This window comes from Martes martes (assembly GCF_963455335.1).
Source record: "Martes martes genome assembly, chromosome: 15".
In the NCBI taxonomy this organism is placed as follows: Eukaryota; Metazoa; Chordata; class Mammalia; order Carnivora; family Mustelidae; genus Martes; species Martes martes.
The window spans coordinates 763,184-779,415 of record NC_137903.1 but is presented as its reverse complement, the minus strand read 5'-3'; the positions used below and the strand labels follow the sequence as shown (position 1 = coordinate 779,415).

Sequence of the window (16,232 nt, the reverse complement as noted above, 5' to 3'; positions counted from 1 at the left end):
GCCGCGGGCGGGGCGCTGTCCGCGGTGCTGAAGCCGCGCGCGCGCCGCCCGAGGGGTCCTGCCCTCGCGGGGCGGCGGCGGGGCGGCGGGGCGGCGGCGGGAGGCGGCCGGCTTCTCGCTCGCCCCGGCCGGAGCAGGCGGACGCTTTCCCGGCTGCTCTTCCAGGGAACACAACGCGGACGGTGAGAGGGAGGAGTCTCCGCCCCGGAGGCGGAAGCGCCGAAGCCCAGGAGAAAAGGGGGTCCCTGGGTGGGACTTGGTTGCTCAGCGGGTCACCGGACGGGGGCGTCCTGGAGCCCCGAAGTTGGGGCAGGACCTGAAGGACTCTGAGAAGGGCGGGAAGAAGCCGCGCCAGTAAGACAAATAGGTCACGACCCGCTCAGCGCAGGGGGGCCGCGGGCCCGAAGGAGGGGCGGGCGTCTGGAGCAGTTTCTGGGGCTCCCGCCCTCCTTGCTCGCCCCTACCGGTCCGCATGACCCGGCTCCCTTGGAAGGCTCAGGACGCCGCTGGAGAATGCCCTCTAGGCCTTTCCGGAGAGAGAGGGGGGCTGTGGGTTTGCTCTTTCTCAAAAGCAAACAGCTTTGGAGTCTGGAAACAGAATCCGTCCCCTCTCCCCTTCTCCACCTCCACGGACTCCCTCAAAGGCCAACCTTCCTGCCCTCCCCAGGGGGGCTGAAGAGAGGGCAGCCTTCAATGCTGGCAGCGTCAGTGGCTCTGCTCACCCCTCCCTTCCACTCCAGTCTTTGGCTTCTGTGTATGGAAGGGAGTGGAGGACCATTTCTCAGAGGCTCAAGAACGAAGCGAACCCAAAGGAGAGCAAACATGAGCCAGAGGGTTCACGACTCGATGACATCTTTGCCCATGAAAGCCAATTAAGTCTTCCCTTCTCTCTCGGGTGGATTTTTGTCACTTACAACCAAGACTCCTGACTCAAGCAACCTTATCGTACGTCCAGGCTCCAAGGCCCTCTCTGCCTACTTTTTCAACCTCATCTGGACCACTCCACCCAGCTCCACACTCCAGCTTCCCCTGAAGCCTTCCAGACCGTGAACAATACCCGCCCCACCTCAGCCCCATCCTCCACAGTCCGGGGCCTTTTAACATGCCGTTCCCTCGACTCTCTTGTCACCTGTTTCCCCTCAACTAGTCAACTTTGAACATTTAACAGAAATGTCACTTCCTCAAGGAAGCTGTATCTGTCCAAGGACTAAGACAAGTGCTCTGCTGTTTGCAAACCGTGTCCAGTGGCTGAAGGAACCACGCTAAAGCAGTGGTTGCCTCTGTGGCCAGGTCCTGAACCAGAGCGGGGCCAGGCTCGTCATGGAGGCTCAACAAAGAAGAAAAGGGGCTAGCGTAGGCCTGACATCTTCTAGTGTGTATGGGAAAATTCCTTTTAAAGTTCAGCTAAACCTTATTCTATACCCAGTATCATCACACTCATTTGGACATGAATCATACTGTGGTTTAATTTAAGATTTAAGAAAATCAGGATATTTATTTTTCTTTAAAGTAAAATGTTGGGGCACCTGGGTGGCTCAGTGGGTTAAAGCCTCTGCCTTCGGCTCAGGTCATGATCCCAGGGTCCTGGGATCGAGCCCTGCATGGGGCTCTCTGTTCAGCGGGGAGCCTGCTTCCTCCTCTCTCTCTGCCTGCCTCTCTGCCTACTTGTGATCTCTGTGAAATAAATAAATAAAAATCTTAAAAAAAAAAAAAAAAGTAAAATGTTACCGAGGGCATGGTTTCCAAGAAAAAGCTCCCTCCATCAGCCCATTGCCTTGACACAACCAATGACTACTTTCTCTGTACCAGGTATTAGCTGTTCTGTCCATAATGGCCCTATGTCCTTTAAAACCCTTTCTTCTTATCAGCTAATACCTGATGCTTTAATCAGCTGTTGCCTGTTACTCTCAATGATGGCTTACACATTGGCTTTATACTGCATGGTCTTTTATAAATTTTTGATTTCGTGTTTATTTTCATTACAAATATGCTCTATGTTTATTGTAAAAAAATTAAATACATAATCCAAAATAAATAAATCAATCCAAGAAACTGCTATTTAAAAAAATAAATTAAAACTCAGCTAAAAGGAACATATTTAACACGTCCTCAGTTCCTGAAATCGAAGGGCGAAAACAAGACAAGTACCAGAAAAGAAGTGGGTGGCCAGGGGCCCCGTGATGCACGTGACAGTGGGCACAGACCTGCACCACAGGCTCCAGGACCAATGCCTATGTGTAACGATCTCCTGAGAATTAAATCTTGGAAGTGAGGAAAGGTATGGAGAATAAAGCCTAAAAGAAAAGAGAAGAAATGTGTGCAAGCATTCCATTTGGCGGAAGGGTTGGAGGTGGGAAGAAGACTCAGCTTCAACAGCCCGGATCGATGTTGGTTGAGTATCTGCTGCTTTTCAAGGATGTACAGGTGTTGAGGATACAGTGATCAAAGCACCCGGCCAAAGGAGGTCACAGTTTGGCGGCAAAGGCTTACTGCTCAGTGTGATAGGGATGTGAACAAGGTGCTACAAGGAGGGGAAGGTCATAGTGCCCAAGCTTCTGCGGGAAATCCAGCCGAAACTGAGATTTCCAAGAGGAGGAAGCCGGCAAGACAAGGTGGCTTAAAGGTGTTTCAAAGTCCTCAACAAGAGGACCAGGGAACTGTGCGCGAAGATGTACTTAGGACTCAGGTTTTTCTCTTGGTGGATGCGGGGTGACTGAGGAAGGCTGTGAGTGTCCTCTTGAGAAAATCTCTCCGAAGTGGTTTCTTATTTCTGGGACGGCGGACCGGAGGGTCCCGTGCTTGCTCGAAGCCCTGCGCTGCTCCGCTTGGCCTCTGTCTTCTCAGATCCCCCAGCTTTTGCTTCCAGTTTTATTTTATTTTATTTTTAAGTAAAATATGAAATGCTTCATGAATTCGCAGGTCAGCCTTGCACAGGGGCCATGCTCACCTTCTGTGTATCGGTCCAAATGCAGTCTATGTGCTGAGAAGCGAGCTCCCCTTCAAGCTTAATTCCAGCTCGGCAGAGGTCCTCTGAGTACAACCACTGGTGCCCAGGAGGGCGGGACCCCCCCCCCTCATGTCTCCCTCACACAGTCCTCCCACCCCACCAGGAAGAAAGGCAGTCAGGGAGAACGGGGCCAAAACCATGCAGGGCGATAGATCTAGAAGGGTCAGCCCTGAGGCAAAATGGTGGGCAAAGTTCTGCAGGTACACTCCCATTGTCTCTGATGGTAAGGAACTTTTTCTCTTGGGAGGCACTACAATTAATGCAGCTTTCCTTTATTTACGTGTTGTTGGTTTTTTTAAGATTTTATTCATTTATTTGCCAGAGAGAGAGCACAAGCAGGGGGAGCAGCAGGCAGGGGGAGAAGCAGGCTCCCTGCTAAGCAAGAAGCCCAATGCGGGATTCGATCCCAGGACCTCAGGATCATGACCTGAGCCCAAAGCAGATGCATCTCAAGTTACTTTAAATTTAAAAACTACTTAACTGTTAAAAACTATTACCAGAGTAATACGTACTCATGAAAACCAACTGGAAAAGACAGATTAGCAAAACAAAGTAAAAAAGATTCATGGTCCTACCTCCTAGAGGAAAAGACTGTTAACACTTCACATATAAATATCTAATTTGTACATTAAAAAGATATTTTTATTAAATAAAATAAAATGATTTTATTTATTAAATAAACATAAAATAACATCTACAGAGGAGCTATCTATATAGCAGATGCCTACACAGGTAGGTATCGTGTATCTCCAAACTTTGTGCACTCAGATACGGCACACACAAAACCTAAATTACAAGCGTGCTACTGAATTTTCACAGCATGAACACACCCTGCCTCTGCTGAGCCACCCCTACCCTCCTGCCTGCGCTGAGCCCTCCCCTTGTCTGCCCTTCTCCCGAACCCTTCCTCCCGATCTCCTTCTACTTCGGATCCCGGTTCTTCCAAAACGTCCTCCCATCTCCACCGAAGTAACTTCTTCACCTTCTTCCCCGGGAGTTCACCCTGACTGGCATCACCCTTCAAGGCCCTGACCGCTGTGAGCCCTAGACCTGGGTTCGTCCCGCTGTGTTACAGTTGATTATACCCACCTGCCGTTCGCCCGTGACCGTGTGCTCCTGAGGGCGGGACCCAGAGATACCCGCTGTCGCGGCAGGAGCCTGCCCTGGGTGCCAGGAGCCACCGCCTCCCCAGGGCCCCGGGAGCAAGTGAAGGGAGAGCGGCTCGCCGCGGCCGGACAGGGCATCTGCTCACTCTGGGAACACAAGGCCGTTGGGAGAAAACAGAAATCTCGACAGTTCGTGCTCCACAGAGCAGCCGGACTGACTCTCCCCACCGCCCCGTGTCCTGCCCTCTCCTCGCCCTGGACTCCAGGGACGCTGACCCGCCACGTCCCCAAAACCGCCGTTCTCAGCGCTGCTCTCCTGCTTCGTCGCCCAATCCCCCCGCCACCCCCGGCCGCAGGAGCAGAAGCCGAAGCTGCGCCACCCGCCCGGGTCCGCTCTTCCTCGGTCCTCAAGGAGCGCCCACGTCCCCCGACCGGCTTCGAGGGTCCACCAAGCCCAAGGCGCTGCCCGCCTCAGCGGCGTCGCTCCTTCTGGCCCTTCCTTCCCCCACCTCGGCGGGCAGGGAGAGGTGAGGACGGGCCGGCTCTCTCCCGAACCCCAATCCGCGCTCAGCCTGGGGAGTCCGGGGCCCCACACGCCACCTCTGCCGCGTCTGCTTCCCAGGGGAGCGCAGGCCCCACCCAAGTGCCCAGCCTCGTTTTACTCACTCCTGCTTCCCTAGCACCCGAGGGTCCACTCAGGACTGCACCCATCACCTCCGTCCACGTCGAACGCCCCTGCGCCCCCGTTTCAGCAGAACCCGGACAGGACTGCGCCCTCGGCTTCGACCCGAGGGCTCTCCGGCCTGAGAGCCGCGATGCCCAACACCGCGGCCGAGGAAGACCGCGCCCCCCCCTCCCTGAGGACGTTGAGTTTCCTCCCTGGGGAACCTGCAGTCTGGGCAACACGGTGGGAGTGTCCCGGTGGGTTGTTTTTTCCTATTAAAACCCTTTATAGGATTCGGAATTCAGTGGCGACTGGGTGCCTCCGCCGCTGAAGGGTCTGACTCTTGGTTTGGGTTCAGGTCATGACCTCAGGCCTGGATCCAGTTCTGCGCTGGGCTGAGCGTCGAGCTTGCTAATAGGATTTTCTCCTCCCCCTCTGCCCCTCCCCTCTTGCCCACTCTCTCTAAAAATTATAAAAGAAAAAAAAGAAATTTTTAAAAACCATTAAATACATAAATATGGAATTCAGAAGTTTCGAAACGGCTTCATCGGTGCGGCTTTCTTGGTTAAGGCCTGGCGTCAAGCTAGGTGAGACCCTCCCGAGAACGCCTCCGAGGGAGCCTGAGGGAGGCCGAGCGGGGCAGAGGGTCACGGGCCGGACACAGGCCCTGCACGCCGCTTACCGGCCGCGCCGCTGGGCAGCCACTCCCTCCCCGCTTGTAAATCGGGGGGACAGACGCCGACCTCGCCAGGCTGCTGGGGGGACCCGAAAGGCCCTGGCCCGGGGAGAGGTCGGGAAGCGGGATTCCTCCCACAGCCTCTCACGCTACCGACCTGCGCCCCGGACACGAAGGGGACATGGAGGCCCCCGCGCGCTCCCCCACGGAGACAAACGGCCCGGAGGGGCAGGACGCGCCTCCAGACGCCCCGAGCTCCACGTGTCCGCCGCCGCCGACCAGGGGACGAGGAGCCCGGCCCGGGGTCCGCAGCCCGCCCCCGGCAGAGCGCAGCTCCTCTCAGCGCGGGGGCAGGGGGCGGCCGGCCGGCGCGCTCCGAGGCGGGCAGAGCGGGCCCCGCCGCAGGCTAAGCCGGGCCCCGGGGCGCAGAGGCCGGCCGCGGGCCCCGGGGCGTCGGGCGCCCGGGCCTCGTGACCGCGCCCCCTAGCGAGGGCGAGGGCCACTGCGACCGGCCGCGGCCGCCGCCCAGGCCCCGCGGGGGTCGGTCAGGCCGGCGCGAGCGCCCAGGCCCCGAGGGAAGCCCACGCGGCGCCCGGCCTCGTCCCCGCCCGCGGGGCGCACGCGGCGGAGGGTCAGCGGCCGAGCTCGCCGCGGACGGCAGGGACCGGACCCCGCCCCGGCGTCTCCCCTGGGCCGCCCGCAGTCGCTCGGGGCAGGCGCGGCGCGCACAGCCGGCCCGCAGCCTCCGCGCAGACGGGGAAACTGAGGCTCAGAGGGGCGGGGACGAGCCCAAGGTCACGCGGCCGGCGGGGCGGGGACCAGGCCGCAGGCCCCCCCGTGGCCGCCCCCGAGCCGCCGCCCCGCCGGCCGCCGCAGCCGCCACGCGGTCCCCACGGGCGCCGGGAGGGCCCCACGCGCGCGCAGGCCCGGGCGGGACCCACACGCCGGGGCAGGAGGCGGGGTCCGCGCGGGGAGCGGGTGGGGGGCGCCGGGAGCACGCGGCGCCCGGGCACGTGACAGAGGAGCGCCGGCGGGGCCGACGGGAGCGCGCGCGCACGACGTGCGTAAGCACGCGCCCAGGCCCCGAAAGCGCCGGGCCCGAAGCCCCTAGGTCACGTGCGGAGGACGGCGGGCGAGCGCCAGGGGGCGGGCGAGAGGGAGAGGTCACGTGAGGGAGGCCGGCGCCGCGCGGTCACGTGAGGGGCGGGGCGGGCCGCCGAAGCGGAGGGGGAGGGGCGCGCGGCTTCCGGCGGCTGGGGGCCGGCGAGCGGGGGGGCCCCGTCCCGGAGGCGGCGGCGGCGCCATCTTGGCGAAGGGGGGATCAGGAAGTGCGGACCGCGGCGGCGGCGGCGGCGGCGGCGGCGGCGGCGGAGCCCGAGCGGAGGCCGGAGGCTCCCGGCCCGCCGGCCCCGGAGCGGAGCGGAGCGGAGGATGCAGCAGCCGCAGCCGCAGGGGCAGCAGCAGCCGGGGCCGGGGCAGCAGCTGGGGGGCCAGGGGGCGGCGCCGGGGGCCGGGGGCGGCCCGGGGGGGGGCCCGGGGCCGGGGCCCTGCCTGAGGCGTGAGCTGAAGCTGCTCGAGTCCATCTTCCACCGCGGCCACGAGCGCTTCCGCATTGCCAGCGCCTGCCTGGACGAGCTGAGCTGCGAGTTCCTGCTGGCCGGGGCTGGAGGGGCCGGGGCGGGGGCCGCGCCCGGACCGCATCTGCCCCCGCGGGGGCCGGTGCCCGGGGATCCCGTCCGCATCCACTGCAACATCACGGTGAGGACCCCTCGGCGCGCCCGTGCGGGGCCCCTTGTCAGGGACTCGGGACCACCCCGCACAGCTTCGTGCTCTCCGAGGACCCGGGAGGCCCAGCCCCCCCCCCCCCCGGTCTCGGGGTCGGCCCCGTCCCCGCGGGCCCCACTTGCTGCCGCCGCTGGAGCTTGTGCCGTGCGCCCGGAGTCGGCCACGGACCCTTGGTGGCGAGGGGCGCCCCGACATATGGCGCCTCGACTGGCCCCTTCCGCTCACCCGCATCCCGAGGGTCGTGATCTGGGCCCTCGCGACTTCGCCTTGCCGCCTGCGAAGGCCCTTTCTTCCCCTGCTGTCATCGCGGGGCTCCAGGCCTCTGCCCTGAGCTCAGCCGCAGGGACCTCCCTGGCCTGGAGTCCCGCACGATTCAGGGATGCCCCCTGGCCGGTCGTACCTTTGACTTAGGCCGTTGCCACCTGTGGGATCCCTGCCCGGGCACCTTTCAGGAAACCCCCTTTGCTCCCTGAATATGACCAAGTGGAGATCCGCAGATCGTGGAGTCTTTTTTTTTTCCCCCCTTGGTTCCCCTTCCATTCCAGTGTAACCTCTAACTCTCCTCTTGCCCCCGCTGGTGGCAGATCTGCCACTCCGCTCCTGTGCCCTGGGGTATCTCCAGTTGTCCCGGGTGGCTGCCTTTCCTGGTGATGAGGTGGGAGGACCATCCCCTTGGTTCTGAGCAGTAACGGCCCCTTTTCTCCCCAGTGAACATCATGCTGTGCTAGGCTTGCTCATCTAGGAGACACCCTACGTGTCCCCAGCCTGTGCACCCTCAGATGCCCCTGGAGGAGGGTCAGCGAGGGATAATCTGGGGAGGTTTCTCCGTGCTAGGCATGGGTTGATACTGGTTGATCTTACCTGCCGTGATAGCATCCTCCCTGCCAGGGGCGCTAGGGAGCCAGGGGGCAGGCGGGCTGACTGTAGACTGGAGTGGTCTGGGTACCTGGGGGTGTGATTGCAATTTACGTGGTTCTTCTTTTCTGTCCCTTTTCCTCCATCAAACCAGGTCAAGGGGTATGGCAAGCCTTGGCCTGGGTTGGACGGTGCCCCACCAAAACGCACGTCCCATTTCTTCCTTCCTCCACTTTTTTCGCACTAAAAAGTTGAGATTGAAGGACTGGGTGAAGACTTGATCATCTTTTTTGTGATCGGTCTTTCTAGCATCGAGGGTTAGCGCCGTGACGGGGCTAAGTCCCCCAGTAGAAAGCGGGTAGGTTTCCCTGATGTGGGTGGACGCCCCAGGAGCTGACTTCTCTTCCTATATCGGACTTCAGCTCCTGGAGAGTAGGTTTGCCCCCTTTTAGCGGCCAGAGGCCATCACCTGGCTTTGTGCTTGGGAGGAAGTTCCGTGAGGAGGTTCTCCAGCAGACTCCCCGTGGCCCCTGCAAGGGAGACTCAGCCTGACCTGGGCCCCTGGGTTTGGGCAGAGGGGGAGTCTGGTCAGGCTGCATTTGGCACCGTGGCTCAGGAATGCTGGGAATGCTAGCAGCGTAGGCTTCTTCCAGCCTGCCGTGCGGAGCCCTGCAGCCTACGCTGGGCGGAGAGGGTGGCAGGCTCCCAAGGGAGCCATGGGGAGAACCAGCCTTCCAGGGCGTCTGCTGGGGGTGACCCAGGTGGGGAAGAGTCTTCTTGCTTCTTTCTCCTAGGTTCTGGAGACGCAGTCTAGTTAGTTTGTCTCTTTCCCCAGCTAAAGCGAAAGTGATCTGCAACCTTTGCTTGTTTCCACATTAGTGTGGTTGTGATGAGGGAACCCCTTCCTGAACGGACCGTGGGATTTGAGGAGCGACGGGGCTGGAGGGCTCTGTGCGGGGGGTGGGAGAGCCTGCCCTGGCAGCGCTGTGGAGAGGAGACCCCCCCACCATGGGCGCTGTCTCAGATGCCTGCGCCTGAGAAGAGAGAAAAGCCTTCAGGCTTTTTGGAAAGGGTCCCCTCGGGGATGATTTCTGGTCTGGGGTTTGTTGGGAGGGTGTTTGGTTATACCGAACTTCTGTTGGGGGCAGGAGGGACAGAGGGACTAGAAATGTGGGGAGGAGGCAGGCAAAATGGAGCCCTTTCCGGGGTCTCCCGTCTTGACCACTGTCGCTGCTTTCTCCTCTTAGGAGTCCTACCCTGCTGTGCCCCCCATCTGGTCAGTGGAGTCCGATGACCCAAACTTGGCCGCTGTCTTGGAGAGGCTGGTGGACATAAAGAAAGGGAATACTCTGGTGAGAGGCCAGGGTGCCGGGCGGGGGGCTCTTTCTTGCTGGGAGGCCCCTGTTACGGAGACGCCCTGTGACAGGGAGACGGACCTGGAAAGGGCACACCTGGGGGCAGACTCCTCAGGAGAGGTGCTTTCCGAAGCTGGAGGGAGAGCCTTGCGCCCGACCCGGCACGGGTCCCGTGAAGGCCCCCCACAGGCACCTGCTCCCCAGGATTCAGAGAACTAGGTACCGCGGGGGCGGGGGGACAGTTAGGAGCTCACGCGCGCCCTGTGCGGAGCGGGTGGGGACGGGCGTGTGACCCCACCCCCACGGTCGCGACCCCAGCTGCTGCAGCATCTGAAGCGGATCATCTCCGACCTGTGTAAGCTCTACAATCTCCCTCAGCACCCGGACGTGGAGATGCTGGACCAGCCCCTGCCGGCAGAGCAGGTGAGCGGCACGGGGCGGCCCCGGGACCGCGCTCGCTGAGCACCTGCCCGCTGACGCGCGCCCGCCCCAGGTCTCTCCCCTCCCGGCCCCGCTGGACACGTACCGGGTCGTGGCTCTCGGTGCTCCGTCTCCCACTGAGGCACCAGTGGCCTTGTCTGTCACGCTTACCGACGGGCAGCGTCTTCAGTTTGAGAGGAAGGGGCAGCAGTGGGTAGCCACTGGGGACCCAGACCCCTCGCTAAGAACCCAGAGCACGGCCTCAGTCTGGAGGCAGAAGGGGGGTTCTTAGCAGCCCCCTGGGCTGTGGCTTCCTTTCTGACCTGGCTGGCGGAGAGGTCGGGGTGTGCGGGCAGGCACCCCAACGCCAGACCCGGGGCTCTGACCGCTGCCCTCACCCCTCCGCAGTGCACGCAGGAGGACTTGTCTTCTGAAGACGAAGATGAGGAGATGCCAGAGGTAGGGGCGCCCCCCGGGGCGGCGGTGGTGGGCAGCCCTTGCAGTTGGCGGTCCTGAGCACCCACTGTTTACGGCGCCGCAGTCTAGAGTAGGGAAGACTAAGGACAGACTTACTGACCCAGAGGAGCAGTCGGTGTTGTAGGAAACGGGCCCGCCCCCATCCCCCGCCCCCGCGCCTTTGAGCCACGGGGTCAGCAGGACGGCTGCGGGGCCTTGCCGTGGGACCCACGCGCATCTGTGTCCTGCTGGGGAGCTTCGCCGTGTCTCCCTGGGCTGCGGCTTTCTCGCCTGTGGGCCGGGACCGCGGTGGCTCCTGCGCGGGCCCGGCTGCTGTGCGTGGGGTGCACCAGGCAGTGGGCGGCAAGTGCGGAACCCCCCGACCCGGTCTCCGCAGTCACGGGCCCTCACGGGCCGTTCCACAGTGGTCAGCAGCCTGAGCTTCGGGGCCCATGGAGCATCGGGTCGTAGCTCCGCTGTCACTGTGGGCGCCAGGGAGCCTCCCTGGCCGCTGCCATCTGGGCTGGGCAGGGGGGCTGACGACCGCGCAGCGTTGTGGGGACGGGGAGAAGTGGCTGAGCCAGAGTGTGGCGCCGAGGACAGCACCCAGCACGCGGCGGGCATTCTGGGGAGGGCAGCCGCTGGGGCAACTAGAGGGGCTGGCAGTCACCACGTCCTGCTGGAGTGAGCTGCTCGCTCCGTGGCCTTGGGGTCGCAGCTTCTGCACGAGGCGGGCAGCCTGTGCGTCTCCCCGCCCCCTCCGGAGTGGGGTGAGGGGCTCGTTCCGTTGTTGACCTCAACCCCTCCCTCATTACCGTGTCAGCAGCCTGGCCCAGCCCTCGCACCGACAGGGCGGGTGGGAGTCTTCTGACCCGGTCTTGGCGGGAGCCGCAGCCCTGAGAACTCCTGGGAACCCTAGGGACCCAGTGAGATGTGAGCTTCAAGTCACAGCGTCAGGCAGAGTCATTCTAGGACTCCCGGAGGAACTGTCGCTGCCAAGGGAGAGTTTTAGGGACGGCTGCAGCAGGGTCCTTCTAGGGAACAAGACGGCCGAGTCTCTGCCTGCCTCCCTGGGTCCTTGTGTGGTTCTGCCGCCCGAGACCGTCAGATCGCGGAGGGAGTCTGGCCGGGACCCGCCGCAGCCGTGGAGGGGCGCTGCGGTCCCCAGCCGGACGGACGCGCTGCTGTTCCCTCGCCCGTGGCTTGGGACGGGCCGGGACGGGACAGGGAGGACGGCGGCCCCTGCACAGCTCGAGCCGGTTCTCTTCCTTCCTGCCGCCCGGCCGCGCCGCCCCAGGACGCGGAAGACCTGGACCACTACGAGATGAAAGAGGAGGAGCCGGCCGAGGGCAGGAGGTCCGAGGACGACGGCATCGGAAAGGAAAACTTGGCCATCCTGGAGAAGATTAAGAAGAACCAGAGGCAAGATTACTTAAACGTACGTGCCTTCCCCGGGAGAGGTGGGCAGGGGGCTGCTGGGTGCTGGCCGGGGCGGGGGGCGGCGCGGGGGAGGCCCGGCACGTCGGGGTGGGGAGCGGACGCTTCCCCCGGGCGGGCTGCGGCGGGTCCGCCGGCCCCGTGTCTCCAGCGCGCGTGCTCTCCCGTGCAGGGCGCGGTGTCTGGCTCGGTGCAGGCCACTGACCGGCTCATGAAGGAGCTCAGGGATATATACCGGTCACAGAGTTTCAAAGGCGGTGAGTGCGTGTCACGGAGGGGCCCCGAGAAGTGCTGGGGTACGCGGGGGCTACGGGAGCCTTTCGGGCCACGAATCTGGCGCCTCAAGTCCGCAGCTTAGGTCGTACGCGTGTCCGCCTGGGGTGGACCTGGAGCCTCGGGTCTCCGTTCCGTCGGCCTGGGCGGGGTTGCGTCGGGCCTTCCTGACCCGCCCGTGGTCTTCCTCTTCCCAGGAAACTATGCAGTCGAACTCGTGAATGACAGTCTGTACGACTGGAACGTGAAACTCCTCAAGTGAGTGCGGCCGGGCAGCGGCCTGGGGGGGGGGCAGCGGCCTGGGGGGGGGCAGCGGCCTGGGGGGCACAGAGCCGTGGCGGGGCTCCTGGGCGGGGCCCCTGGGCGGGGCCCAGCGTCTGAGCCCACACTCCTTGCTTCTCAGAGTCGACCAGGACAGCGCTTTGCACAACGATCTCCAGATTCTCAAAGAGAAGGAAGGAGCAGACTTCATTCTCCTCAACTTTTCCTTCAAAGTAAGACTTGCCTTGGCGGCTCCTCCATCGGCCGGGCGCCGTCCTCGCCTCGGGCGGGCAGGCCCGGGGGCACGTCGCCCCCTGACAGCGTCTCCGTCTCTCTCGCAGGATAACTTCCCCTTCGACCCGCCGTTTGTCAGGGTTGTGTCTCCTGTCCTCTCAGGAGGGTGAGTGGCTCGGCGGGGGCGGGGGGGGGGGGTGCGGGGGCGGGGACGTGGGGCTGTGGCCGGCCGCAGCCGCCTGACGGACCCTCGTCTGCAGGTACGTTCTGGGCGGAGGTGCCATCTGCATGGAGCTCCTCACCAAGCAGGTGAGCGGGGGCCTATGGCCGGGCCGGGCCTGCACCCGCCGGTGCCTCTAGACGGCCTCCTGACCACCCCCACCCCCCCCACCCCCACCCCCCGTCCCCAGGGCTGGAGCAGCGCCTACTCCATCGAGTCCGTGATCATGCAGATCAGCGCCACGCTGGTGAAGGGAAAGGCGCGCGTGCAGTTCGGAGCCAACAAGGTGAGGAGCCGGGTCGCGGGGCCGCTCGCGCGGGACCGGACCGCGCGGCGAGGCCTCTGGCTGGCGCCCTGCCGAGCGGGCCGGGAGCAGGGGGCGCCGGGGTCCACGGAGCGCCGGGCCGGGGGCCGGGGTCTCTGGCCCGCCACGTTGATGGTGGCCTCCTGTCCCAGTCCCAGTACAGCCTGACGAGAGCACAGCAGTCCTACAAGTCCCTGGTGCAGATCCACGAGAAGAACGGTGAGCTGCGGCCAGGACCCCGGGTCGTCACTCCCCGCCAGAGCTCAAGAACCCTGTCTTTGGCTCCTGCGGCGTTACTCCCTGCGAGCCCCGTGCCCGCCCTGTCCTCCTGAGAAGGGCTGCCGGTGCCGACTTCCACTCCCTCCGTTCCCAGAGGAGCAGCGCCTGCCCGTCCTTGGCGCGGGGCTCAGTGCTGCCCTCCGCCCGACCACCTTTCCAGAAAGCTTGTGTCGCGGTGTCCTCTCACGGCGGGCAGGTTCCCAGTCCCCACACTGGGAACCCTTGGTGGGATCTTCTCACCCATGACCCTGGAGGTGCCCTCGGGGACGGGGCTGGGAGGGCAGGCTCAGGCCTACGCCCGGTGACTGTCCCCTGGCTTTTCTCTGCAGGCTGGTACACACCCCCCAAGGAAGATGGCTAAACCCGGAGAACCGTCCCTCCCTCCTCCCCAGGCGCCACTGGACCAATTCCCTTTGAATGCTGTATTCGGATCTCACGCCGCCTCTGTGGTTCCCTCCCTCGTTTTTCCTGGACGTGATAGCTCTGCCCTGATGCAGGACAGCGACGGCTATTCTAAACGCTAAGGAAAACAGCAGACAGACCTGTTCCAAGTGCTCCAGACTGACTGACAGACCAACGACCACCTGGCTGGAACCCCTGCTAGCAGGCATTCTTCTAAAAGAGACTTTCGAGCCTCCTTCTATTGCTGGAAACTCAGCCGTGCTCCAGACTAGAGCCTCCTTACCTATGCTATGGATTTTTAATTTATTTTCTCTTATTTCATGTACACTGCTTTTTTTGGTTACAGTGTATGATGGATGTGTATGAAAAAAAATGTATCTTTGGGAAAACAATTACAGTTTGTTAATTTGAAGATGCTGGTCTTGACTCATCTTTCTTTTTCTTCCACCTCCCGCCCCCCATCCCCCCCTCCCCCGCTGTCTGGGCGGTGGGGGAGGGGCAGGGCCCGGCGGCTGGAGGAGAGGCTGCAGTTTGCTGCGGAGGCTTGCCTGGCTCGCCCCCAGGTTTCTCCCGGAGGCCCCCTTGGAGCGACCAGCACTTGTCCCCTCGGAACGCAGAGCCTGCCCGCTGAGCCACGACAGGGCGGGTTGCACTGACGGTCGATGCGACGACTTTTCCTACTAGTCACAGATGTTTCCAAATTTCTAAGAGAAAGTGAGGACGGAGTCTGGAGAGGCCGCTTCAGAGAATTGCTTCAAAATGAATGGAGGGGTGGGGGGTGTGGTGCTCCCCGGCTCCCCTGCCTCGGACGGGCCTGCCCCGGCCCAGAGTGACGGCTCGGACCTCTCGCTCCGTCAGGCTCACACGGGAAGATGGGCAGAGCTCCGAAGCAGGTTGTCTGGCCCGGAGAATTGGGGGTTCTTTGAAGCTGCTGGCCTGAGGTGGGTCCTGCTGGGAAGGTTAGCTTCCAGGAGCTCATTCTGAGCCCCCGGGGCCTCACCCCGGCTCTGGGAACTGCTGGTCAGGGGAGAGGGAGGTGGGGAGGCCGTGTGATGCTGTGCGGACCAGCAGGGGACGCTGCCTGCCACCCACCCGTGAGCCTGCCCCTGGGCCGTCTGCCTGCAGGCTGGGGGGTGGGCCGGGCAAGGCCGGCGACGGCTGAAGTGGGGGAGCCCGGGCTGAGGACCAGGGGCCTGCAGGACGCCAACACTGTCCCGCTTTGTCGGAGACCCTGGCCATTCCCCCCCACCTTCCGTTCCCTTTGGGACCCTAAGTGTCGCTGCTTCGGGCGCAGGGAGAGGCTGCCAGCTCTGCCCACACCCACCTGCCGCAGGTGCTAATGCCCACGGAGGCTGAGATCAAGGGGGAAACACTCCATAGAGCTGGAATCTGGGTCTCGAGGCCTCTGTGGCTTTGTTCTGAACTTACACCAGCCCTGGCTGGGATGTAGTCGGTGTTTCTAGTAATGTGTACTGTGAGCTGTTCTCTGTACAATGTATTTTGTAATGTATTTTCTCATCTACCAAAGGATGAAACAAATAAAATTATTTAAATAGTTTGGCTCTGATAAAATTTTTTTTTTAGATTTATTTATTTAACTCATCACACCCAGTGAGGGGCTCGAGCTCACGACCCCGAGACCCAGAGTCACACCCTCCACCGACAGAGCCAGCCGGCCGCCCCCCGACGACAACTGAAGGGCCAGTGGGGTCCGTGTCCACTGGTGTGCAGGGAGGCACCGCACCCGGGAGCCGGGAGCACCGAGCGGGAGAGAACCCTCCACCTTTCCCATCAGACTTAACACTCCCCTCCATGATGACCTGCATGAAGTGTTGTAGCGATGTTCCTAAGCACAGAGAGTTTCGTAACACCCTGAATCAATGTTCTCTCCGCTAGGAAGACAAGGAGAGATGAACCGTGCTCCTCAGGTCACCGCACGACACCTCGAGGCGGGGTTCGCGGGAGGCGGCAGCTTCTGACCCACCACAGTGGGTCCGGAGGAGGGGCTCGGAGGGCGGCTACACGGGGAGCAACACCCCAACCCCTGAAACCTGCCATTGTTCGTTCACCAAGGTGACAGCTTGTTGCAAGGCTCCCGATTCTCGCCTGGAATGCCAGGAAGACCGAACGTGGGCCCCTCCGTTCTCCGGAATCTCAGGGCAACTTCTTGTCATGCTCTGGGGGCGCCCAGAAGAGACATGGGGAGGACCCACAGGCTACCTCCGGCGCCGACTCGCGGAAGCCTCCCGGGTGTGGCTCAGGCGCTGAGGCTGAGCCGGAGCTTGAGACGCGGGGACACGGCTCCTGAGAGGTGAGCTGGGGGTCAGGGCCAAATGGGGGTCGGAGCAATCCTGGCACTGGTGGTCTTCTCACCCCAAGGCCTCAAGAGTGCCCTGTGCTTAAGGACCAGGGACACAGAATGGGATGGGGAAGGCGCATGCTGACCGTGGGGATGTGTGACTTGAAGAGAGAGAGTCTCAGTGGGAAGGAAGCCCCGC

At 62.5% G+C, this 16,232-nt stretch overlaps 1 protein-coding gene across 1 annotated transcript; it reads left to right on the top strand.

The window, feature by feature from the left end:
- Window positions 1–6,741: 6,741 nt before the first annotated feature.
- Window positions 6,742–14,148, top strand: UBE2Q1 (ubiquitin conjugating enzyme E2 Q1). The gene is made up of 13 exons (XM_080823759.1): window positions 6,742–7,211; window positions 9,341–9,445; window positions 9,767–9,871; window positions 10,277–10,327; window positions 11,622–11,762; window positions 11,934–12,018; window positions 12,232–12,292; window positions 12,438–12,528; window positions 12,637–12,695; window positions 12,790–12,838; window positions 12,940–13,035; window positions 13,206–13,272; window positions 13,662–14,148. The coding sequence occupies exons 1-13, from the start codon at window positions 6,885–6,887 to the stop codon at window positions 13,691–13,693; spliced, it is 1,269 nt and encodes a 422-aa protein (XP_080679885.1). The 5' UTR covers window positions 6,742–6,884; the 3' UTR covers window positions 13,694–14,148.
- Window positions 14,149–16,232: the final 2,084 nt, after the last annotated feature.

Excerpts from the sequence above, each read along its gene's own strand:
- UBE2Q1 (XM_080823759.1), top strand. The coding sequence starts at position 6,885 with ATGCAGCAGCCGCAGCCGCAGGGGCAGCAGCAGCCGGGGCCGGGGCAG. Across the intron at positions 10,328-11,621 it reads AAGATGAGGAGATGCCAGAG|GACGCGGAAGACCTGGACCA; the intron begins GTAGGGGCGCCC and ends GCGCCGCCCCAG. Across the intron at positions 13,036-13,205 it reads TGCAGTTCGGAGCCAACAAG|TCCCAGTACAGCCTGACGAG; the intron begins GTGAGGAGCCGG and ends CTCCTGTCCCAG.